Source organism: Accipiter gentilis, chromosome 12 (assembly GCF_929443795.1).
Source record: "Accipiter gentilis chromosome 12, bAccGen1.1, whole genome shotgun sequence".
NCBI lineage: Eukaryota > Metazoa > Chordata > Aves > Accipitriformes > Accipitridae > Astur > Astur gentilis.
The window spans coordinates 25,206,563-25,231,589 of record NC_064891.1 but is presented as its reverse complement, the minus strand read 5'-3'; the positions used below and the strand labels follow the sequence as shown (position 1 = coordinate 25,231,589).

The following is a 25,027-nucleotide window of genomic DNA, read 5'->3' as shown; positions in this document are numbered from 1 at the left end:
GCCGCGGGGCTTTAGGGCGGCGGGAGGTGGCGCTTGCCCTCTCGGTGGCGGAGTCGGTATCGGCGTCCGGCCCTGCCCGCGATGGAGGACGTGGGGTCGGCTGTGGCGTGGGTAGGCGCAGTGTGGCTAGCGCTGGTGCTCGCCCTCATCGTCCTGCCCTCGGCGCTGGGCGTGTCGCTGGGCATCTCCGAGGCCTACATGTGGGTCCTGGTGAAGACGCTGGAGGTAGGCGGGGGCCACCGTCCCCTCAGCCCCGTGTCCTCTATCACACGCCGGGTCGCGGGGCGTGGGGGCGGCCCGCGGGGCCTGTCCCGCCGCCCAGGAGGACTCCAAAATGGCGCCCCCGGTGAGGTGTCGCCCGGGGCCGGCGTGAGGAGGGGGGCACCCTCGGGGGCCTGGGCCCGCCTCCCCTTCCTCCGGCCTGGGCTGCTCCTCTCTGGCGGCGCCCCTCAGCCCAGTGGCGCCGGCGCATTTGTGCCACGTCCGGGGGAGACCTGGCGGGCTCCGCTGGCCGGGCAGGGCTCCCTGCGGCCGGGGGAAGCGTAACTGCTCCGCCGCCGCCGCCTCCAGCCGCGCCCGGGGCGGTGGCGGGCCCTCGGCGCGGGTGGCAAGTTTCCGCGGGCGGGTGTGAGGGGATGGGGACGGTCTTTCGGGCCCTTGAGGACCTGTCCGGGACTGGGGAGCCCAGAGAGGCGTCTGTGCCCCCCACCCGCCTTGGGGAGCGAGGGCTGTGGAGGAAAGGGGGTAGGTTACGTCCTGTTTGGTGTCATTTGTGTCCATTTGTAGTTTTGGAGTTCAAGCCTTTAGGCAGAAACCTGGATCTGTGTGAATTTAGTGGTTGTGCAGGGTGGTGTGCCCTCCTTGAACCTGCAGGAGCGCAAAATAAACCTTGTTACTTATGGCTGTACCGTGTCCTGGGTGCGGTTGTCTCTGCTTGGTGTCAGCTGTTCCCCACCTGAGAGAAATGGTGCTGGGTCATGCTCTTGGAGGGTATAAATGTCTGGCAGCATGCCCAGTGCCTGCGATGGTGAGTGCCAGGAGTGCTGATGCTCAGAGATGTGGACTCCCCATCTGAGTCAAGCATGTCCAGCACCTCAGTTGCCATCTTCCCCCATATTCTCTGGGAAAGCGAGTTTCTCACAAAGGAACTGCTGTCTGGATGGGGCATAGCTCATGTGTGTGTGAAAACACTCCCTTTGAAGCTCATAGTGGTGGTGAAGAAGAGCGTTTTAAAATGGCTGGTGGAAATGATTTGGTTTAACTCTTTATTATGCTTTTTGCAAGGAGGAGGGGAACCCAAACCAACAAAACAGCTGTATGGAGGAAAAGTAAAATGATGCAAGGCATAATCTGTGGCAATGCAATATACATCAGTATGTGACTATGGAAAGTAGGTTTTGTCTAATTTCATCTTGTTCTATGAGATTTTCAGTCAAACCTGGCTTATGTACTGCAATACCTTGAAGATCTTTGATGCTCAGCTAAAAAAAACCCCACAAACCACCAGCCACCTAATAAAAACAGTATCTGTTAAGTGCATCTTAAGTTAAAAAGGTTTAAGGCTTTTGATGAGAATGAACCTGCTTGAAGTACTTTCTGGGGTCCTGAATGGTATCAGGATAACTGTTAAGGGTAGAAGATGTAGTTGTTACTGGAAAAAAATTTTTGGATAGAAGAAGCTGAGGAGGTAAAGGTCACACTGGCCTGAGGGAGCAATCCAGATGGCCTAGTAAGATAGTCTTGTTTGGATGACTTGCCTTCACCTGTGCTTAACCACAATTTACATTCTTTATTCTTAGATCATTAATCATTATTTTTTAGTGTCATCAAGTGTTGTGACAAGAAGTAAATCAAAATGTCTTGGGCAGCAGTATGGAGAAGCAGCTGATGACATATCGATGATGGTGACTTGTAAGAGCTCTTCTGATGCAGAAGGGAGGAAATAATGACTTATCGTGAGAGGTGCCATTACTTTTGCCTGAAATACTTTCTGGAATTACATGCCACTAATTATATTTAAAATATATGTTATTAATACACAATTATATTGTACATAAATATGTATATATAAAAAGAAAAGGCAGTGACAAACTGGGAAGTGTTCTGAGGAAAAGAGTCTGCTAAGTTGGGCTTGCTGCAGGAGAGTGAAGAAGCTCAATCCACCTAGGTAATCTACTTATCTCAATTTGGCCTTGCTTTGTCTGTGAATTCTTTATGCCCTCAGAATACCTTCATGGGGAGAATCTCCCCCAAAATCCCCATTTGTTGTGAAATGTCTCCTGTTCCTTGGCTTACAGGTCTGTCTTGGTTAGCAGCCTGAGACAGGCTGACAGTCTGCCAGTCAGTTCCAAGCAGCACATATAAGAGGCCCTGAAGATATGTGTTGTCGCACCTGACTTTTCCCTGCCAAAAATCATGCTAACAATGGGAAATGTTAAATACATAGCTGCTAGCCTTGTGCAGTTGCCCGGGTGTCTGAAAATTCCTGAGTATGCAGGCTTTCTCCTGAGAAGCAGTAGTCTCTTTTGTGGCTCTGTTGAATCACAGGATGCTGCAGTCTCTGATGTCTGTGACCTTTTTCAGCACAGTGGTTGGCTTAATAGCTTCCTTGAAGCTTCCTCTTTGGCTTCCAGCTCTGGATCTTCCAGGCAGTCTCCCTTGTCTCTTTGCAGGAGGGTGGGCTCTTTGGTCTGCACAGTGCTCGGTCAGGATGGTGCTGCTGCTGCTTTGGTTGCCTCTTTGATGGGCTAGATCACAGGAACTGTCTGCAAAGTGGTGGTGTTTGGGCACCCCAGCAGAATACCAAGTTGCTCTTTGGCTTTGCCTGTTTATATCCCACATGTTGGCATAGTGGGAGGACACAGTGACTATGAGGTTTGTTTCCTACACAGCATATATTGTCAGGTAATAACATGTTTTATTAAAGCTAACCTGTTTATGAGGGTCCAAATCTGTCAACTTGGGCACCCATAGTCCAAGGACTAAGTAGATGGAGATTCTACAGTTTGCTGTGGTATGTCTGCTGGTCCGCTGTCATGTCAGATGAAACAAGGCGTATAAAAATGAGTCTGTGGTGTTCCCTTGTCATCTAGGCTGTGGTATGGAGCAAATTGCAGATGATACTGGACTTGTGCTTGAATTTCTTCCTGCCAATAAAAATAAATTTATTCCCACTTGTTTCAGGAGGGCAGAAGCTTGTTTCCAGTGCTGCAAGCATGGCCCAAGAAAAGGGAGGGGAAAAGCTCCTTTTAGGAGCAAAATGTTCTTGTACTTTGACTACCTGACATCACTGACAAGGGAGGTTAGTTGGTGCACAATAGCTTTTTCTCTATGCTGGTCTGCCTCAGCAAGGCACATGCTTCTGAGCAAAATGCTGCATGTACAGACAGCAGTGTTGACGATATCATTCTGTTGGCTTGCGTTGTGGGTTGCATTTGACCCTTAAGTACTGCACTAGGGATCACCAGCTTTATATGGAGTATGTAAGCATATTTTTTTCCTATGTGATTATATTTTTTTCCTCTGTGCTAAGGGGAAAAAGAGCAAAAAAGCATGACCAGCTATGCTAATACCAGAGGAATGCAGTACACCAGGCAGACTACTTGCTATTACAAAACCTGCATCCCCTATCATGTAGGTATTCCTTAAAGTACTTGCTTCTGAATTGCCATACCAAACTAAGCAAACTTTCAGGAAGCTGCTCACTTCTGCCTGTGGCTTCCCTTTCAGTGTTAATAGAAGGATCCCTGGCACCATGTTAGCATGGATTTTTAAATGTTGGATTACTGCTACAAAAGCATCTCCAGCAGCTGTTTGCTCCTACAAGGAACTAGTCTGGGCTAGTCACCTGCCATGCTAATGCTTGTGAAATCACTTGCCACAGAAATCTTTCCTATTGCTGGAATGCTGGGGACTGCCTCTTGGGATGATCACAGCGTGCTGCATTTCTCCCTGTTTGTTTTGAAACATCATCAGGTGGCTTCCAATTTTAAACAGTGCATCTTTACCTCTTGGTCTCCTTTTTCCTCTGTCTTAGTCTGTTGCCTCTTTTATAAGCTCTACTATGATTTGGGGCTGATAAGGCCCCTGCAAGCATGCCATTCGGGCTTTCTTTCCAAGCAGCAGAGAAATCCAGCCTTTCAGAAAGTGGTTTGTCTTTCATTAAGGCCCACAGAGCAGCCTCTACCACAGAGCAATCTGTTTATTTCCATACATTTGTAGAAAGTCTGGAGGACTACTTTAGACTGTGTGCCTATATATTTGGCAGTAGGGATGACCCCCCCTTGAGTCATTATCTCTGCTTGACAGATGGTAGCTCACCTTGTTAAGAACCAATTCCAATACTCTGGGTTTTTTCCCCAGTCTGGTGGGGGTTTTTTGGGTGTGTCTAGCTCCCTGAGACAGTAGGCTTGATTTGTCAGGAACACTTGTACAGACTGCCCTGCTCCCTCTTTCTAATGGGAAACGTTTTTTTGTATTTTTGAACTGTGGGGTGCGTGTTACTTGTGAAATATTTAAGAAATGAGCTAGCCTGAGGGAAGTGAAGTTACTAAGTCGCACTTGTGTTAAGAAACAGCCCGGCTATAAACTAACATCATGTTACTCCGTATTTTTAGGCTAATGGTTTGTTGATGCCTGCAAGCTCTTTGAATGCATGCCCCCTGCCCCACCCCGGATCTCTCGAGGCTCTTTGATTGTGGGGCTTGCAGTTAGCAGAGAAAGCATTTCTTGGTTTTGCTGCTTGTGCTGTAATGCACAACAGATGCTTGAAGTCATAGGTGTTTTTCACATTCTGTAACTGATCCATCTGGGTGAATAGCGGCCCCTTGTAACAGAAGCAATTTCTAATGGCTTATTATGTTACCCTGCAGTGAATGTGCTTTGCTAGACAAGGGTGTAACGTTATTCAGTAGCTAGGAGGTGAAGCTGAAGTTACTTGCGTTGCAGATGATCCTGACAATGTGAATGGACCTAAACTTGAGAAGAATATACCTGTGGGGGAGAAAGGACCTTTTGGTGCCTGTGGTCAAACTGTAGGTGGTGGCTGCACAGTGTAGGTGGGATGGGCTATTATGTCCTGTCCCAAGTATATCAGGCTGCAGCTTCTTCCCCTCAGCCACCATCAGGATTGCATGTGGTGTTGGGTATAAGGGCAGGGAAAGGAGAAGGAGACTGTGTGTGCTAATAAATAGGTGAATCATTGTGGGTTTTTGACGGTTTCCTCTTTAAGTCACTGCCCTCTGAAGCAAGCTTTGCTGACTAATGTCGTTGTGCAGTGTCAGTGAAGGCCTCTGTGTAATTGGTGTCCTTCAAGGACTGCTGGGCAGAGGAAAAACTGAGACCTCTGAAGTGAGAGAGTAACTCTGAAGACTGCCAGCTCAGATGTTAACAAGAAGCATGTCTTGGAGATGTGCCTGATGTGAATGGCACACTATTGTTTACAGGGCTTGGACTGACTTTTGGAATAGTGTTTTAGCAAATCTGGTCTATAATCTTGAAGTAAATACCTGGGCTGTATCCACCTAGACCCCAGTGCTATGAAGGCTATTATGTATGTTTTCCACAGATTTAATAATCAAGGCTCATTGCACATAGGTAAGGTTGGCAGAACTGGTGGTTACCCACTGCTGGGGTTGCATCAATAATTAACACAGAACCTTTCTGGTCAACAACTCTGATTTAAAACTGCTCTTAATTTTGCAGCATGTGAACACTGGGATTTCTGATACTGTTGATAAGCAAATGCTGTTAAATAACAGCAGGTGTATTCAGAGCTTGCCTTAAAGTAACAGTTTGTGAAGCTTGTGTAAAAGAAGCTGCTTGGCATTTCTGTTGCTGGTGCCCTTGGTGTTTTCCTGTAAAGCTGGACTCTTTGTTGTTCTTTGGATACCTGTCCACCAGGAAGGACTTGCTATACAACTCGTGTGTGCAGAAGAATTTGGAAAGCTGCTTGGAGGCAGTGACCAGGATATCCCATCAGAATGATGAAAAGATAGCATGGAAGACTAGGAGACCTTTTGCCCTCACTTGGAAATGGTTGCTTCTCTTGCTGGTTGCATTTTCCTCTCCTCCTTGCATAAAACCACCAAATAATTGGCATGCAGATTTTGCTGTGTTAACAATGTAGCATTGCATGGGAGGTGCTATGGAATCTTTCTGTTATTACTGAGGTTTGGAGAGCCTCCAAGGAGGAGTGCTCACCTGCACAAGCATATAAACTTCTGCTCTGAACATGACCTGGCAGTGCCTTTAAATAGGGGAACACCAGTGATCTAACTCCATATCACTGCAAATTTCAGTCATTGTCAGTAATTCTCTCCTCTTTTGAATAATTGTCAAGCATTGCTATTAAGCCAGAAGTGATGTAAAGGTGGTAAACGGTGTGAAAGGCAAAGCTCTGTTAGGAAAACAGGGCAAGTCCCTGAAGTGTTGCAAATAACTTGACTTGTGATTGATCCTAACAAAGATGTGCTTTCATGAAACAACATGTCAAGCTTGGCTTTGGAGATATCCGGAGAGAAGAAGTTTTTTTGACATTTAAATCTTGTAAATAATGTGTGATTTTTTTTTTTTTATTTTTATTTTTTTTTTTTGCCTCTGAAGTCTAACAGGAGCTTTCTCAAGTACTGCATAGGTCCTATATATGTGGGCATTGCTTAGTGATGCATAACTGAAATTGATCTTTTGGCCATTTTGTATAGGCTGTTGACTTGCTGTGTGTTTAGTTTCTTTTTAATATGCTGACAAATTAGAAGTCTTTCATATGAGCATGAGGAGGGAAACCTCAAGGAAAGGTTGATATGTTTTCCTTGCTTAGTAAAGTGTGGTATCTTCAGATCATACATTGTGTGATTGAAGCATCCAAGCTATTTTGTCTTGACCAGTTGGAATACCAAAATTTCAAACTCAGACCTGTGATGGCGTTTGTGTAGTTTCTGTGATCATGCTGCTTTCTAACGTTACATGTTAGTTCAGTGGATAGCCCCAGCTGCAGAACTATTTTTAATCTGTTCAGGAGCCTGTTTTTTTTTATACTGATTCCCCAAAACTGCTTCAGGAATCCCTGCTAAAGACTTAGGTCTGCACCAAGGTACTCAAGACTGCCTGCTCAGCACCAGCTTGCAAGCTGGGAGAAGCCACTTAGATTTGTGTCAGTGTTACTGATAAGTGATAAATCCAAAAGACCTGCCAGTCTGCTTTTTGCTCATTGTCTGACTAGAACGGAGGGTATGGCTTATAATTTTGTTTCGTGCTTTTTGATCTCTAATACACAAACACATTATTTTCCCCTCTGTGGGATGGATCAGCTTACCTTGTGATAGCTCTTTGTAGCATAAAGGTGTTCTTTAGCATGGGAACCAGCTGAAATGGCAATGGATGGTGCAAATCCTTAGCTAGCAGGCAGGAAGGGAAATGACTTGCATTGCTGCATGTGGTGTCTTTTTTGTTTTCCAAACTGGATATAAACAAGATTTTCACTTGATCAAAGTTCAAGTTTTGGCTTTGATGATAGTGCCTTTATTTCAGGTGTCTGAGAGTAAGTGGAAGGATTAGGTTAAGTAAAGTTAAGTAAAAACGTCTTGCTGCTTGGTTGCTGGAACATGCATAGTTTTTGAAAATATGATGGATTGAGGGAAGAAGAAAGCTGACATACAGGATTTAAAACTGGTTTGCTGTAGCATCTGGTAGACATGGGCCCTTTTGAATGCCCAAAGGCTCCTGGCAAAGAGGGGGGGAGCAAGAGGAGGAGCTGGTCTCATCGTTGCTGTTGTTATGAAGCATGCTTAACTCCCCTGGGAGCTCTGGCACCAAAAGTAAAACAAGTCAGCTGTTCCCTGGAATGCTTTGTGCAACCTTTGTACAAGATGCCACACTGGTGTCAAGCTTGTGGCAGAGCTCCCATCTCCTGGGAAGGCATGGGTAGAGGGCAAAGTGAACTATCCTACTTTGCCCCTGCTTCCCCATCCCCCAGGTGGGGTACTGCAGCTTTCTGGAGTTACATGAACCTGTGGACCAATGGTCAGACTACTTTGGAAGCAGGAATGTACTTTTCTGAATAGGGTAGATATATTCATCTAAGCAGTAGAAACTTACTTGGGTTACACAACCCTGCAATTTCTTTCTGCTTTGGGAAGAGTCCACTGCCTCCTTTGCATAGCAAAGTGTCAAAAGATACTGCAGTACAGTAGGATGTTGCAAGCTTCTGAGCATTACAAAGGCATGTCTCAATAGCCTGTGTCCTTGTGGCTTGTGCTGAGGCTTAAACTTGTTGACACTGTCTAGCATGAACTTGTAACTGCAGGTTTCTGTAGCAGGAGCATTGTGAAGGGAGGGTTGCATGCTCTTTCTGCGCACCAAACAAACTCTTCTTCCAGGTTTTGCAAAGCATGGCAATGCTAGGTTTTGATTACCTGTTTGAGAGGATTTGGAAGATTAAAACTTACTTTCTCAGCTAGTGTATGTTGCTGAGACCATTAGCTAAGTATGTTCTTACTCTTCTATGTGATAAGTGACTTACCTGCTTAAGGACATTTTAATTCATTGAATACAGTGGTTCAAGTCTGGTCAGAGAATGATTGTGTCAATGTATTTGCTGGTCTGCATGTAGCCCCAAAACCATTTAGTAGAAGAAATTGAGGTATTATGAATAGTTTCTTCCTTGAACAATGTTTTGTTTTGGTATTTCCCAGAACTCTTATGGCTATAGAACTGCTGAGGGTGATGGGTAGCCAGAAAGTACTGAGTTACTCCTACAGGTAAAATTAGTTCCTGGAACAGCTATTGCCTTAGCAGCAGCAGAACTGAGAAAACAAGTGTATATGTTGGCAGGGTAGGTTGTGATTCAGCAAGACCTGATACAGTAAGCAGTCCTGGCTGTTTCTGGGAAGTTGTGTGGTGGAGATAATGCCATAAGTTGGGATACTGACCCTTCAAAAGGGAACTGCATCCCTGACTGCCCCACAGCTCTGTTGGAGGGGAGAGGTGGAAACTGCATGGTTTAGCATTGGTCTGGGTCCGTTCAGTGCAGACCAGCGAGGACCATCTGTATTCTGTTAAAACAAAGTATGCCTTTGATACTTCTTAGGTTGTTAAGGTTTGAAAAGGGTAAAATTCTGATCTTTTGATATAAGCTCATTTCTGCCAGGTCACCTGTCTGTCTTGGAAATGCCTATTATAACAGTATTCCTAGAAATAGGATTAAATCTTGTGGGGGAGGAATTAATGCACATAATGGGGAGCCACAAATTCAGTCCTCTTTGGCTGAGCTTTCAATCCCTTTGCAAAGCTGCCACATAGGGAGAGGAAGGATCCAGGCCAAAAGGGCTATACTGTAATCACAGGCAGGTTTTGGGGTGGCAAAGGAGTTGTAATTGTTAACCCAGTAAAAATGAAGCATGATGTAAGAGGTAGAAAGGCTATTTAAAAGCACTGTGTGGAACTGAGTCAGCTGAAGGCCAAGAAGGCCTTTTGGCCCAAGAACAGGTGAAACTGGCTCCAGTCCCATTGGGGCTGGAAATGAGAGGAAGTCTCCTGATGCCCATGTTGTTCTGCCACTGTGGTTTGCAGGGAGCAGAGCTGCTGGGAAGGTTTGATACTTGTCAGAGAGTAAAGCTTACTTTATCACCTATTTCAATCTCATTCTCCCAGCCCACCCACTAGAAAAGAGCAGGTTAACCCCAGTGAGCTGGCAGCCCTTCCCAAGGGCAGGGGAAGGGGCTTTCTGCAGCTGTACACTAGAGCCAGTGATTTGGCCTGTTTGCTGCTCAGAGCTCTAAAATGCCAAGAATGAGCAGTTGCAGAGTCAAGGCAAATTTCAGTTTTGTTCAGCTTGGAAAAATCTTGGGTGCAATCCTCTTTGGACTGAGGCTGAACTTAAATGAGACTTCCCATGACTGCAAATGCTGTTTTGGTTTTTACTGGAGTTAGCTGTGTGCAGGCCTCAGTTTGACTTAACCCAGTTAGGACTTTTTTTGCTTCAGTATGGTGAAACTACTCTGAAAGAACACAAGCTGAGTTGTGATGTGTCTGTTGGCTCTGAACATGTGCTGTGTGCTCAGGGGCTGTTGTCTAGCTCAGCTCCTGGAGCTTCCCATGCAGCCATGACTCAGTGGCTGGTGTGCAGGAAGCAAGTCTGATGGAGGCCTATCCGGCTCTTGGTAGCTGTGTATCTGAACTGGAACTGAAACATCTGTGAAGCACGGAATTGGCTCTCTGAAGACTGGCAAGCAGAGTTAGGAAAGACTGACTAGCCCAGAGTGGCTCTTTTGGTTATTAGATACACTGAGGCAGTGTTTCCTCAGAGGAACTGTGTATGGGTTTGTGGACACATCTGAGGAATATGGGTGATGATTACCTGGTGAAGTTTTGCTTTTAAAATCACAACCTGTCTGATTACCTGTTGCTTTTTTAGGTGAATTTTTTCTTAAGTTAATACTACATTTGTGAAATTAATGTTTTCTTTCTCTTCAACAGTGGGCCACTATACGGATAGAAAAAGGTGTCAAAAAGCCACAGCCACAGATGCTAAAGTCTCCTGCTGCTAATGGTGAGAGCTTGGGATGAAGTCAAATTGATAAGACTAATGTTCTGAAGTAGGGGAACTGAGTCCTTTTCAAATGGAGAAGTTAGATGTGTGCATGAGAGAACTGGAGAAGAGGTGAGGTGGTTACAAGCTAACTGTTAAATCTAGTTGTTTTGTGATGCTACTGGCACAAGAACTGTTCCTGAAATGCTGCTTTTACTGGTTTGTACTGAATGGTTGAAATACTGGGAAAATGAAATTAAATGAAGGGTATGAAATAACATTAAGTTAAACAAAACAAAGTAGAGCTTAAAATGGAGATTATTCTCAGCTGAGGGAAATTTTTGAGTTACACTATGAGCTTGATTTTTGTCTTGAGATCTGGTCCCTGCTTGCAGGGCTGCTGGCCAACTGTCTCAGTCCTAACAGCATCAGAGTACACTTAATCTCTGAGGAGGTCTGAATGTTTAGCGGATGGCACTTTTCTTTCCCAAGCTTGGTGATTTTTCTGTTGTAGGACTGCTGGGTGGAAGTGTGTGGTGTTATTATACTTGTTGCTTTTTTCAGTCCCCTGCTATTCACCTTTTGCCCCCTGCGGCTACCTCAGTGTTTGCCAGATGAACTTCTTACACGCATCTGTAGAATGACAGCTGAAGAGTTGCTTCATATTTCTTCCTTTAGCCTAATTTTGAAATTAGTTCTTCTACTATATCTTAACCCGTATTGTACATATGTTGTGATAAGCTGTACTAGGTCAGAGTTGGCTGTAAGACTTTGGAGCTGTAAGTGCAGTGAGAGCAGTATGAGTTTGCCCAGGAAATAGGAGAAGGCTGACAAGGTGCTGCAGCTAGTGCTCTGTTTTCTCCTGGTTCCTGACTGCCTCGGTATTGCTGTTGATTTTTTTGGTTTTGTCAGCAATGGACAGCAGTGTCAGTGTTTTCTGTGTGCTCCCTCATTAGGCAGCACAGCTGGAAACAGGACTAGCTTGCCAGTTAGTAGACAAGTCAATTGTTTCCTGATTCTATGAATTAGCTCATGTGAACATGATACGGTAATGGGGACTGAACTGCTGAACTGGTCGTGTACATTCATCTCCAAAGGAGTATCCTTAAAAATACTGTAAACATTGGTATTGTACTATCTGCAGGGCAGGCCTGAAACAGGCTCTGATGGTAGCAGATCCAATTGTCAGTTAACATCTGTAATAATAAACTGGAGTTACTGCACAGCAGCTCTTAAAACAGGTTAAAATTTGTCTTATTAAATTGCTGACTTTAAAGTGGCTGAGAAAGTATGTCCCGTATCATTCACCAGTGTCCTGAAAGTTGTGGGGTTTTCTTTTGTTGGGGTGAGGGGAAGGCAAAGTGAGTGATCCTTCCAAATAATATCAGTGCCCTGCTGTCTATGTTGCACAGGTTGTCAGTGATGCAGCAAGATACTCTCTTTCTTCCTGTAAGAGTGATAGTGTCCCATCCTGTCATGGGTCAGTGAGAGGGCAAGAGATCCAACTACGCTGCTTTAGCTGCATAGTAGGAGCTCTTGTCTTCCTAGATGTCTGATTGTTCTGGCACGTAGTTTTTTGTTCTCTAGAAAAGAAAGGGAGAGAGGACCTGGCTGGTAGATCATGTTCTATAAGCTATCTTTCCATAAAACTACAAGTACCTATTCCCCTGTACATGTGACTGAGGGTTGTACACTGCTAATATGTGCTGTAGTTCAGAACCTGGACTAATCAGAGTGCACTGTACTGTCTGGAGCATTAGTGATAGTAAAAATGGCCTGAGGTAATTCATATAGATGATTGCATGCAGGCTATGTCCAAGCAGTCTTGTGGATGGGGATACACAATCACAATGGTAGCCTGAAGCACACTTTTTGATGTCCTTTTTATATTTGAAATTAAAATTAAAACCTTTCCCCACTGTAGGTGGCTCTTACTGCAGTAAGCTGGAGTCTAACTATTCCTTACTTGAGAAAGTATGGGAGCAGGGGAGATGTGGTGTCTGCAGTGCCAAGCTGTGCTCTGTATATTGCTCTTGGAGCTTTTTAAGCATAGGACTGACTTGTGATTAGGAGTCTGGGTTCCTGTATGCGGGTGAAAGTACTTGAGGGCCAAGGTAGGTGTAGGTCTAACAGTGCAGTGTGTAAGTTGGCATCCCCTGAGGTGACCAAACATGAGCAGGTGGAGAGGCCCAACTGCATTACACAATATTTAATGAGGGAGAAGTTCACAGTGATAATGAATTATGGAGTAGCTGATTAAAACAGGCTAAAGGTTAAATGTCTATATGTGTGTACACATATGTGTGTTAAGTGCTGAAAGGGAATGTATAGCACTTCTTCCATCTTTCTTGACCATCCAGTCCTCGCTAGTAGGTAGGTCAGGATAGGAGGGAGCATTGCAGATGAATGTGCATGGGCGAGTTTTCCTGTTCCCAGGCAGAGCAAAAATAGTCCTCTCCAAAGACCTTAAAATCCAGTGTCCCTCAATATGAAAGACAAGAGGGAGCATGACTGAGGAGACACCACCTTTCTCTGCAGTACTAAATCTAGTGTATTTCACATCTCTTGGCAGAAATGGCAGCCAGTGCCCCTGCATTGGTTGTATGATAAGGAGTAGACCCAAGAAAAATGTCGGGTGGTGTAGTTGCTATGTGGGGAATTAGTTGGTGCTGTTGCCTCAAGGTCCTTCTGTGTTAAGAGTGCAGCATGTTTATGTGCTGGGCCCAGTGTTAGCTCTTGGCTCAGCAGATACTTGGAGGCTACATGTCTATCTCATTGCAGCTGAATAACCAGCTCTCTGTGGGTGTTGGCTGTGTCAAAAGGCAGTCCTCTTCAAGTTGGTGGGTTTAAAAACCACAAAAATACTGTGTAGTCAGAGTTTTGAAAGTGACATCCACTAAAAGAAAAGCTTATGCAAATAATGTGACTGTAAATAGATAGTGTCAAATTTGAGCCTGGTATGATTAGCTGATTAGAGTATGTGAGCTTGAAGGCTTTGGGCTTGTGCTGTGATGCTGAGTAAAGCAGTGGCTACAGCTTTTTTGGTTAAGAGTGATATTTGTTGTGCTTCTGCATAATGCTGCCTTTTAGCTGTCTTTGGCAAACTTGGGTCTGCCCACGGCCAAGGGATTAAAGACCATTAAATGTTCCTTCTGGTTACAAGAAGGCTAAGTACATCACCTGAGCAGCATGTGTTTTAATTCTGTTCATAATACCTTCAGGTGCTGCTGAGATCTTGGCTTGGAGTAGCTTGTCCCAGGGTTGCAGGGCAGCTTGTCCATGGGGGTGTCATGTGACAATGACAGTGCAGGCTGGTGAGGCAAGACATTACATGTGTGCTATCTAGCCTGTGCCAGCAGTGTGTTAAATTTGAACCCTTGGCTGGTTTCAGCCAAGAAGTAGGAGCCAGGGAAGCCAACTGCTTGGGTGATGCTGAACTGGGGGCTGGATAAGGAGGAAGTGTTCCTAGTTCTCCTGGGAACTGGAGAGAAGAGTGGTACTTGTGTGATGGGTGCTGGGGAGTTCCCCTGGCCAGTTTCTTGGCTATAACCTGTCTCCCACTCCAGCAGCAGCATGGAGCAGACAGGTGGGCTGGGTGTTTCAGAACTTAGAGGTTTAAGGGACTGACAGAGAAAAATTGAACCACAAACTAGAGCTCTGGTTTGGGTTTAAAATATGACACAAGTGTAGTCCATCCTGCTAGATGTTTGATGTGATGCATGTTTGTACAATTTAGATCCGGAAGGGCATGCAGGTGTTTGGGTGTGCCATATTAACCATTTATATTTCTAGGCTTGTAATGGGACAATGTACTGAGATGGTCCGCTAGTGGAATTACAAGTCCTGGCTGCCAAGTTCAGAGCTGAAGGTGCTAATAGGTCTTGTTGCAGTGCGACTTCTCTCTTGCATGTTGTTCTTTAGTGTTTACCTCAGTGATTTGAAGGAGTTGTATCTTGGAGCTTCTTGTGTTATCCCATATGTATGGTACAGTGCAATACAAAGATTTTCCATGTCATTTGTAATTTAAATGTTGCACGTGATTTGCACAGCAAATACATTTACAGAGTTTTTCTGCTGGCAAGACTTCTTTGGGATGCATATTTCCACATTGTGGGATGTGTATTTGTGGGAAAGTGCCTAGTAGCTTGAAACAGTTGTGCTTACTCCTTTCTCATTTTATCTCAACATGGAAGCACAGAGATTATGCAATTTGTCAGAGGGTGTCTGACAGAGTGGCGATCTGAACTTGGACCTCTGTAATCCTAGTTGAGTGTCTCAGGGGATGATTCTGGTTAAATGTTATTCTAGATTTCTTCAGTCATCAATTTCTAAAGCCAGACTTCCTTACCAGAAAGCAGCTACTTGATCTTTATATTTAGCTTACACAATTTGTCCTTGCCTTTGAAAGCTCTAGTGAGAAATTGGTGCTTATCAGACCATAAGTATAAGAAATGAAAAGGTGGGAGGAGAGGGAATACTTGCTATTTATACTGCAATTCTGAACTCTCCAGGCTTCTCTTCTAGTGCCAGGCATTATGTGGGCAGAGTTCAACTGAAACACAACTCTTAGAGCTGAACTAAATTATGTCTAGGCACAACTTTCTTTGTGTTTTTTTTGGAGGGTTTTTCTTTCTTTGATTTAAATTAAAATAAAACAGTAGTGTGTTCCTGTCTGTGCTTATAGAAAAGACTTGTGCTGTGAAGGGAGGGAGGTGCATTTGGTTCAAAGCTGGCCCATGCGCAGATGTCAGGTAGCTGTTGCAGTCTGGGGCTTTGGCAGGTAGCAGTAGAGCATGTCTCAGTTCAATGTGGCTGTGGGACACCATAATGTCTGACGAGACGGGCCTAGGGAACAGGGAAGCCTTCATGGAGGAGACTGAATGCTCTTAAATACACAAATCACCAGGAGAGGGGAGTGGAAAGGCCAAGGTCTCACTTGGTTTCCTCTGGAAGCATAAGATGGCCTTGGATAAAGTTGCTGAGTTGAGGACTTGTCAGATGGTGGGAAAGGGTTTGCCTTCTTGTTTCATCTTCAGTACGGAACAGAACTTGACATATTTGCTGCTCAAGGTGTTTATGTGAGGAAGGGGAGCTAGAACTGGCCTACTGAAGAGTATGCTATGTTCAACTATCCATCTCCTACCTGTAGGAGGGGCTCTGACAGTAAATTTGTCTCCTCGAGTAATGCAGAGCAGTGAGAGATTTAGAGGATTACTGTTACTGTATAGAGTCATTTCCTCATATGGTTACCCCTTCTGTCCCAAGGTATCATTGAAAGAGATGAAACGCCTATGGAGAAAGAAATTGCCCATCTACATCGAGTGGACTTTGAATTCTCTGACATATTCTACTTCTGCAGAAAAGGGTTTGAGGCCATTGTGGAAGATGAAGTCACCCAAAGGTTTTCCTCTGAAGAGCTGGTCTCCTGGAATCTCCTCACACGGACTAATGTCAATTTCCACTACATCAGCCTGAGGCTGACTGTTGTGTGGGTCATTGGGGTTATAGTGCGGTACTGCTTCCTGCTGCCCCTACGGTAAGCTTATGGGTGCTGAGGGATTTTGTCAGTCTTGGAACATGCTGTGTTTTCTTGGGAAATGCCATCTGAGCTTTTTTAACCCAAAAGCAGCATTAGGAGATAGAGAAGATGAACCTGCTTAAACTCTCCTGTAAATAGTTAAGAAGCCATTCAGAACACTTCTATCTTGCCATTTACTGTGGAGAGTAGATTAGGGCTACTGGTCATCTGTTCTGTGGATTCTTCCCCTAAGTCATGTCTATTGACAGCTTTAGTGTAAGTTGGGCGAGCTCTAAAACTATATGCGTTGGGGTATCTGAATCTCCTGCCTTTGCTAGACCATGATTTTGAGCAATGTGTCAGGGAATTACTGTTAGAGAGCTGGGTATTTCAAGTATCTGAGGAATAATTGAATTCTTGCAATCCCTTTCCACTTTAAAGGGGAAAGTGATATTAAAATGAGCAAAACTACTTAGTTTGATGTAACGTCTATTTCTTCCGTAGCTTTACCCTTGCCGCCATTGGGATTACCTCAATGATTGTGGGGACAACAATGGTGGGACAGCTGCCAAACAGCAGGTAGGTGCTGTGTGTGGTGTGTGAGGAATGAATTTGCCAACTTGCATCAGTGCAAACAGCTCAAGATTAGGACTGGACAGATTTTACAAGTGACAAACTACTGATAGTCCACTCCACCCACAAACCTGGGCCCTTGCTTTTGGTGGCATTTTGAACTTGGGCTGAGGTTGGCTTCTTGCCAGGCTTGGCACTGAGGTTGGTGACTTTGGATGGGCTCCTCTTGCTGTCATGAGAAACTCAAAGGGAGTGTCCGATGGGAGATAATGGTGCTGGGATAAAAAATACTTAGTGAGGAGATGACAGCCTTGTCTAGGTAAGTGAGACCAAGGGTGTGACATGTCTTGGCTGAGCTGCTGTAGCAAGTGAGTTGTAGAGCTGGGTATATCCCTCTGTGCTCCAGAGTACCAGGAAAATTTCAGCCCTGAGTTGTGTTGAGTAGGCTGGAGAATATTGCATGTGTGTCTAGCTGCTTTCCAGATGCCTGTGATTTTCTTTCAGTGTGAAAAACTATCTGAGTGAAGTGGTCCACCTCACGTGCTCCCGCATCCTTGTCAGAGCTCTGTCTGGTACTATCCATTACCATAACAAGTGAGTGACCTGATGTTATGATAGCAAAAGCCTGTGTATTCTTCATCTTGTGAGTATGCCATTTGAAATGGGGCAGCTCTTTCCTGACCTGCAGGTTAATGTCACACTAGACACTGACTCACCTGACAGCTTTATGGAACTGTTGTGTGTGTAATGTGGTATGTAGTGCACTAGTAGTCTAACAAAAAATTAATGTAATTGCAGGGAAAACAAACCTCAGAAAGGAGGAATTTGTGTTGCCAACCATACATCACCGATAGACGCGATCATTTTGACAAATGATGGATGCTATGCAATGGTATGAGGAGATCCATGATGACCACAGCAGAGGGGGAGAGACCAGGAAAAAGAAAGATTGTGGGGTATTGGTTATTCTGGAGTACTCAACATCTCTACTGTGAAAGTAAACTTGAGCACTATTCAGTGGGGAAAAGTATGAATTGTGTTGAAGTTGGTTGACAAGTTACATGCTGGTGAAGTTGTCCTGGCAGTGTCAATGCTAGGCTCTTCATCCGGTGAAATACAGATATTTGCTTCCATATGCTTGAGAGATGCTTCCATGCGTGTGTCTCGATCCTTTCAAGTGAATGCATTTTAACAGTTTTTGTGGGCACTGCCCAATCCTGGTTTGCAGTCTTCAGTATGTTTGGATTTTTTTCTGAGGGGAATGCAGAATGCTTTTCAGGTGTCTCATATGCTGATATACCTTATTGGGCTTGCAGGTTGGCCAGGTTCACGGTGGACTAATGGGAGTTATTCAGAGAGCCACAGTCAAGGCCTGTCCTCATGTCTGGTTTGAACGCTCGGAAATCAAAGACCGCCATCTAGTGACAAAACGGTGAGGAGTGGGTTGGAGCAGGGGATCGCAGTGCAAATGTAACTCCAGTACCTACTACTGCCTGAGAGGTCACGCCTGGGTATGTAATCTCCAAAGAGTCATTGAACAATCAAAGACCCTGATGAGGAATTAAAGCTTTGGAAAGACAGAAGCCCAAGAAGCTGATGAGGTTGCAATGGGAAAAGGGGATCTTCGAACATTGGGATCTCAAGAGGGCAAAAGGCTGACTTGCAAAAGCATCTTCTTTCAGCAGGAGCCATATCTAGTTGTCTTATTCCAAATGATGACTGCTGCTTATAAATGCTAATCACAGGGTTACGAGTTACCTGTAATTCCACACTACTGTAGGCTGGAATGATGCAAGGTATTGCAAAGATGTAGGTGGGAGTAGAAGCAGCCAGTATAGTAGTGGCTCAACAGCAGATCTTGGAGTGAGTTGAAGGGGTGGTATGCAGCAAATCAGATCGTTCAGAATGATCTGAATATGCTTGCTTGTGTGGGCTTTGGTACAGTAGGCTGTGGTCAAAATGTCAGGTTCCCATGTCACCAAGGAAGGCTTGAAAAGTCTATACAGGGTGAAATGGTTCAGACCAAAGGTTCTGGTAAGGTCTGGATTGCAGCAGACTGTCACAGAACATCTCATTTGGGTATCCATCAGCATAATAACTAATGTCTGGTGAATTCAGGTATACACTTTGAAAGGATGTGAAGATACTTCAAATTCTGGGATTTTCTCTTGAAGAGAAGTACTGATGAAAAAATGGGCTTTCTGTGACATGAACTGTTTTGACTTCATTCAAAATTGTGAGCCACTAGAAATAACAAGCTTTGCTTGTTTGGGTGAGGGGCAAAAATGTGTCTAATTATAAAACTGAGCTGCTTACAAAGGCAGTTTTTTGCAGAATATCATCAAAGGCATACCCATGAATACTGTAGTACAGTGATAGAAATTCTTCCTGATTTTTAAAAAACTTTTAGGTTAATTTTGTGAGGTTAACTTCTTTACCACCTCATTGGCCTCTGCACAGCAGGACAGCTCTGCCAAGTCATCCAAGTGCTATTCAAGTAGTGTGAGCTGTAGGCATTTAGGAGTCCTCTTTTTAAGAAATGTTAAGTAAGCAGAGTCTGGATGGACCACTACACAAGACTTTTTTTTTCTTATGTAGGCAATTTCTTGCAGGCTGAGTTGATCATAGTTAGTTGGACTGACTTAATGGCATACATTTGTTGACTTCCCTGACAGTCATTAATAAAATAATATGGAGGAAAGGAAACAGGATGTTGCTTCAGTGTAATGCACCAAGAGCCTGAGGGATGGCTTGCACAAAGCTTCAGGTTTGTCAGAAACAGAAAAGCAAGTACAAATCAGTGTCTAGTAAAAGGTTTTGATTTCAAACAAATGTGTTATGCATAAAGATATTTTAATGCATCTGCCTGGAGAAGGGTGGAAAGGAGCTGTTTTTTAAGCTTTCCTTCTGCTTCCACAGGCTCAGGGAACATGTGGCAGATAAAAGCAAACTCCCGATCTTAATTTTTCCAGAAGGTAAGAAGCTGAACTGCTCCTTATGTCCATTCAGCGTAGATGTCATCCCTGTTCTCTTTTCATAGCTTCTGGTGCTCAAATGTATCTTCACCTCTGGCTTAGATTTTATTAGGGCATTCCTATTTTTCATCTTTTATATGAGATTACACAAAGACAACACAATACTGTCCCTGGCTGTTGGGTCTCCTGGCAGAAGCTGAAGACAGAAGAATGGGAAGATTGTTTCTTTTCCCCTGTGAATATCAATTCACTGTCCTACAGATCTAACATCAGCCTTGTGCATTTTGTCTCATACATGTTCTGGCTTCATTCAGGGAGTCAGTCACAGGACAAAGAATGAAAGTAAGCAGGGGAGTAAATATTTAACTTGCCCATAAAGGGCCTGTGTTTGCTCCTCAGTGAGCGTAAGACATGTACATTGATGTAGTATTGCTGCTGAAACGTGGTAAGCTGTGTGAAGTAATGACTTCAGTTTTTCTTCTGGACAGGCACCTGCATAAACAACACATCTGTGATGATGTTCAAGAAGGGGAGCTTTGAAATAGGAGGGACAATCTATCCTGTTGCAATCAAAGTAAGTGGAAATAGCTGACTGCTGAATTTCAAAGTTTGGGATCTGTTTTTTGTCAAGGTGGTAGTAAGCTGTCTCAGCACAACTGCTAACAAAAGCACAGTAGCTCTGGCAATTGGCTACATGCTGTAGAGTATAACCAGCCAAAATGAGAAAGTGAAGTCCTTCAGCCTATAGAGCCTGGCTGGTAGGACCTTGGTGGGGTCAGCTGCTTCTTCCAGAAAGATGGAAGGAAGGGAGATCCAGCTAGTCCTTCCCAAAGCTGAAGGGAAGAGAAGCATGCAGCTTGCACCAGACTTGGTTCTTTTGGCTGTTCAGGCAAATGGGTGACATCTGCTGCTGCTTCTGTCATGTAATCACAAGCAGTGCTAATAAGCACAGGCTACTTTTTCTAAAGCCTCATTCTAAGCAACATGTCAGTTGTGAATTTTTTCTTACTCTGGCATGTGACTAAAAGCATCTACCTCAGATCTGAGGCAGGCTGTGATGGTCTGTGGGGAAAGGGTTTTATCAGTTGTTTGTTGTGATCCCTTACAGTATGATCCTCAGTTTGGAGATGCATTCTGGAACAGCAGCAAGTATAACATTGTGAGCTATCTGCTGCGATTAATGACCAGCTGGGCCATTGTTTGCAATGTGTGGTACATGCCACCAATGGTTAGAAAGGTAATTAGCATCTGGTTTACTGATTGCTATAGAAGAACCTGACTGTGTCTGCAAGTGCCTCTTTTTACTCTTGCCCCCCTTGCCCCTGCCCCCAACCCCCCCCTACCCACCCCATGTCTCCAAATCAGTTTTATACTGGACTTTTGTTAGTGTTGACTTTGTATGATTGGACTTAGCTTTTTCTGATGCAGCTTGGTACCATCAGCAGTGCATCAAATATGTAAAGGATAGCAGTAACTATAGTGCTATTCACAGTAGCAATGCTGTTAATGTTCCATCCTGTGGGAGCAAAAATTTCCCCTAATTTCATCACTTTAGGGGAAAAATGAGGTAAATTATCATCACATTGGAACATCAGATTGTGTTGGCATGATAAGGAATGGATTGTTTGGCAGTGAGTTAATTTAATGAGGCAGCAGATGAAAAGTGTTATGGAAGTCTGTTCAATTCACTTCTCTGCTTTGATCATGTTGAATTTATGACCCCTGAAGGAAGGTGAAGATGCTGTTCAGTTTGCCAACAGAGTGAAGTCAGCCATTGCTCGCCAAGGAGGACTGACTGAACTTCCCTGGTGAGTGATGCCATCCTTGTTAGGCTTCATGGACTATCTGTTGTTAGTTTGAGAGGTGCTTTCTCCCTTAGCTTTGTGACAGATAACATTCTACATAACTTTATTCTACGCAGGAGAAAATGAGGGAGCACATATGTGTATGTAAAAGTAAAAATTAAAAAACATGCATGAAGTCTTTGGAGTATGTAGCTCTCATGCAGTGAGTTTCATCTAAAGACTTGATGCTTTTGAAGAGGGTCCCTTCACAGTTTTTCTCATGTTAAGAGTCATGCTGAGATTAAGGAGCAGAAGTGAAGTTATTTGGCAAAAAACACAGGGCTTGAGGCTTTCTAGTCCAACTTTCTCGTGTCCTACCTCAGTAACAGCATAAAGCCTAGATTTCATAGGACTGAAACAAACTTGAGAGCAAGATTCTGATGAAGAGAATGGGCAAACAGATTCAACTATGATGCCCAGGTGGCCCTCTGAATGATGTAAGGCAGGAGACAACTATGGTGGTGCACAAGATTGACTGCCTCTACAGTCTAGGGAAATAGCATCCCAGATTGGCAAAGATTTCTATGGTAGGTGCAACCTGTTACCAACATGAGTAGGCTGCTTTAATGGGCTAAACTCAAAATTTGGACTGCATAAGCATTATGGCTTAAGGTAAATGTTTTAATAAACATGCTTGAACTTGGATGTTCTAGAAGTTCTGAAGAAAAAACACTTTTAGGCTAAGATTCTCGAGTTGACTAAGGTAGCTAATATAATACATAGTTCGATAACAATAGTAGTAACAATCATGATGGGTTACTTTTCTCTCTTGCTCTGTTCCAGGGATGGAGGTCTGAAACGAGCGAAAGTCAAAGATATGTTCAGAGAAGAACAGCAAAAAAACTACAGCAAGATGCTAGTGAGAAATGGATCAATAGGGAGTCTGTCTACAGGAACAGAGTCAGACTGAATGGTGATTCTTGAGAATTAATTTTGCACAACCAGCCTTAGCAGGAATAATGGTTTTTAATAAAAAAAAAAAACCAACCAAAAACAAAACCAAAAACCCCCCAAACCCACAAAAACTGGAGCAACAAAATCTCTCATGTGTATGCATATTCTCTGTATGGCTGGTGCAGAGCCTGCCAAGAGCAGTGTCTCTGTATCTCTCCTTCCCTTTTTACTCCTCTCACTCTCCTGGCCCTCCCCATCTTCATGAGATGATGCACTGTAGCTCCTGGTGTTATTGAGCTGAATGTGTGGAGAGTTAAGAGACAAAAGGAAAAAAGCACCATGATTTTTCTGAGTTCGTAAGGATGAAGGGAAGTACACTGAACAGCTGCTCTCAGGACACTGGTTGTGAAGATACCTCTTGTTCACGGTACTTTGAGGCTTTAAACATAACAAAATTTTGTCTTTTTTCCTGTTGCTCACAGACTTTTAGTTGTAGATGACTTAACATGTTTTAGGACATTGTCAAAACTGCAAGACTGACTCTTTTGGTTAGCTTGCACCTGGATGTGCAAGGAGGGAAGGGAAGCAAGGGCTGCTGCACACCCTAAAGGATGGGAAAGGAGCTGCCCTGCCAAAAGCACAGTTCATGGAACACAAGGAATTTGGTGGCCTTATAACATGTTATTGCCTTTACTGAGAACTGCTACCTGAGGGAAGATAAGGGGCAAGTCCTCAATCTCCCTGTCTGCTGCTACTGTTGAAATTGCTTTCTTGAGATCTGCAGCTGTAAAGGTAAGATATGGTAAGCAGCTGGATAATGTAGACTATGACAGATGAGTTATGAAGTGTTTTTTCAAGACTACCCTTCTGCAAAAATTACTGCTAATGGCTTAAAGGTCTCAAGAGAGCCACTCCAGAAACACATTTTGTGTTGATCTGGGCTAGCAGTAGCTGTCACAACTATAAACATAGGATCTGTAAGTCACCTATGATACAAGACGTGGCATGTTCAAATCTACAATATATTGCTGTCTGAATGTAAAGAGAAATAAATTCTATATTTCTAATGGGTCTTGTGTGACATTTATATTATTCTCTAAATGTGTGTAAATAAAACAGTTATAGTTCCTGAAAGCTTAAAATTAGGGTTGTGGAAACTTCAGTCACTGTGACATTAAGGACCAATTGTAGTTGAGCTCTTACTGATTTCTGACTGGACTTTTTTTCTGCCCCACCCTGACTCTAAGGAATATATATGGCTTAGTGTTTATCCTTTCTGGAGTAGGAGTGACTCATGCAGACTGAACTTCTGAACTTGAAATTACAACATGAAGACACATCAGGGAGACTCAACTAATGAATCTCTAATTAACTGGAAAATAATTATAAGCTGCTAAATTTATAACAACTGAGTTAATTTGTAAGTAGTCTTTTCCTGTAGCAAAGATATTTTCAATTTAATGCTAACAAAGAAGTACTGTTCCACAGCTGATAATCAAGTTTAAAAATGTGTTAGAACATTGTATCCCAAAAAATGGCTTCTGATCTGTTTTCCATTACCCCTCAGCCCATGCACTTACACAAGGACAAATAGATTTATTCATTGAATATTATATAGGCATGCAGCCTATCATACTTTGTCTTGGAAATCTGGTTGTGAAGCCTGCTGGCGGTATGTGACCTTAGAAGAAAACATTGGGAAGAAGCGCTTAGAGAAATGTTTTCAGGCATAGCATAGCAGGCCTTTAAGAATAAAATTGATTATATTAAAAGTGTTAGAGTGGCAAGACAAGAGAGACACAGCAAAGGTTTTTTGCTGAATGTGAGCCTAGTTCAACTTTGAACGGAGTTATATTATTGCTATTAAGATGAACTGGTATGCAAACTTTTGGCTAAGGAATGTGTTTGTTGTAATTTATGGATATTAGCTGCAAGCCTGAGCTTTCCTGGATTGCACTTATGGTAGGAAGATTTGTAAGGGCAACTTACCTTTTTAAAAACATGCCTGCAAGTGCGCACATGCATACACACATAAAATACAATTCAGGTAGCACATTTAAAAATCTATTATGTATAAATATTGGTGTGTGTATATATGTATAGAATATTTCTTTGAAGGTATAGATTGTGATGTAATCTTCTGTAGATGGAGCAGAATTGTTTTTGTAAAGGCTTAAATATGATTCCTAAGAGTATTTTCACAGTCAATTTAGGGGCTGATGTCCCTCTGCTTTCTTCCTGCTGTTGGAGTTGATCATCAGTAATTGAATTGCAGTGGTTTTTGAAATCTCAACTGCTCACTGGGATGCCCTGTTAGGTGCACATGTTTACAGCAACAGGATTGTGAGATTGGGGAGAAGTGCCAAAAACTGCAGTTTGCTTCTTGCTTAGGGCAAAACTGGATTTTAAGGTAAAAAGCCCTGCTAAGTCAAAGGATGATGACAATAAGGTAATACAATGACATTGTAATGAAATGTTGTCTGGCAAGCCAAATGGAGTTTTGTGACTTTTTTAGAATCTGTGACTTCAACAGATTTACAAATAGTCTCTACTGAACTCATTGTCAGACAAAATCTGCCTTATTTTGGAGAGAATTTATCAAGAAAACTTGTAGATTAGCTGTATGAGTGGTGCTAAGGACTGCTTGAGTATATCTGTATGGCCATGAGAAGAGGCAGAGTTCAGTTAATTGCTGCAT

General features: G+C 43.6%; 1 protein-coding gene across 2 annotated transcripts; it reads left to right on the top strand.

Moving 5' to 3' along the window:
- Positions 1–23,390, top strand: LOC126044874 (glycerol-3-phosphate acyltransferase 3). 2 transcript variants are annotated; one of them, XM_049815182.1, is made up of 13 exons: positions 117–225; positions 1,822–1,962; positions 10,474–10,546; positions 15,791–16,061; positions 16,548–16,622; positions 17,121–17,210; positions 17,415–17,508; positions 17,933–18,048; positions 19,536–19,591; positions 20,080–20,165; positions 20,700–20,828; positions 21,320–21,399; positions 22,219–23,390. In XM_049815182.1, exons 3-13 carry the CDS (start codon positions 10,522–10,524, stop codon positions 22,343–22,345), a joined length of 1,149 nt encoding a protein of 382 aa, XP_049671139.1. In that variant the 5' UTR covers positions 117–225; positions 1,822–1,962; positions 10,474–10,521; the 3' UTR covers positions 22,346–23,390. The 2 variants fall into 2 exon arrangements, with proteins under 2 accessions (XP_049671138.1, XP_049671139.1); XM_049815181.1 differs by lacking the exon at positions 1,822–1,962 and having other exon boundaries at positions 1–225.
- The last annotated feature ends 1,637 nt before the right edge of the window (positions 23,391–25,027 follow it).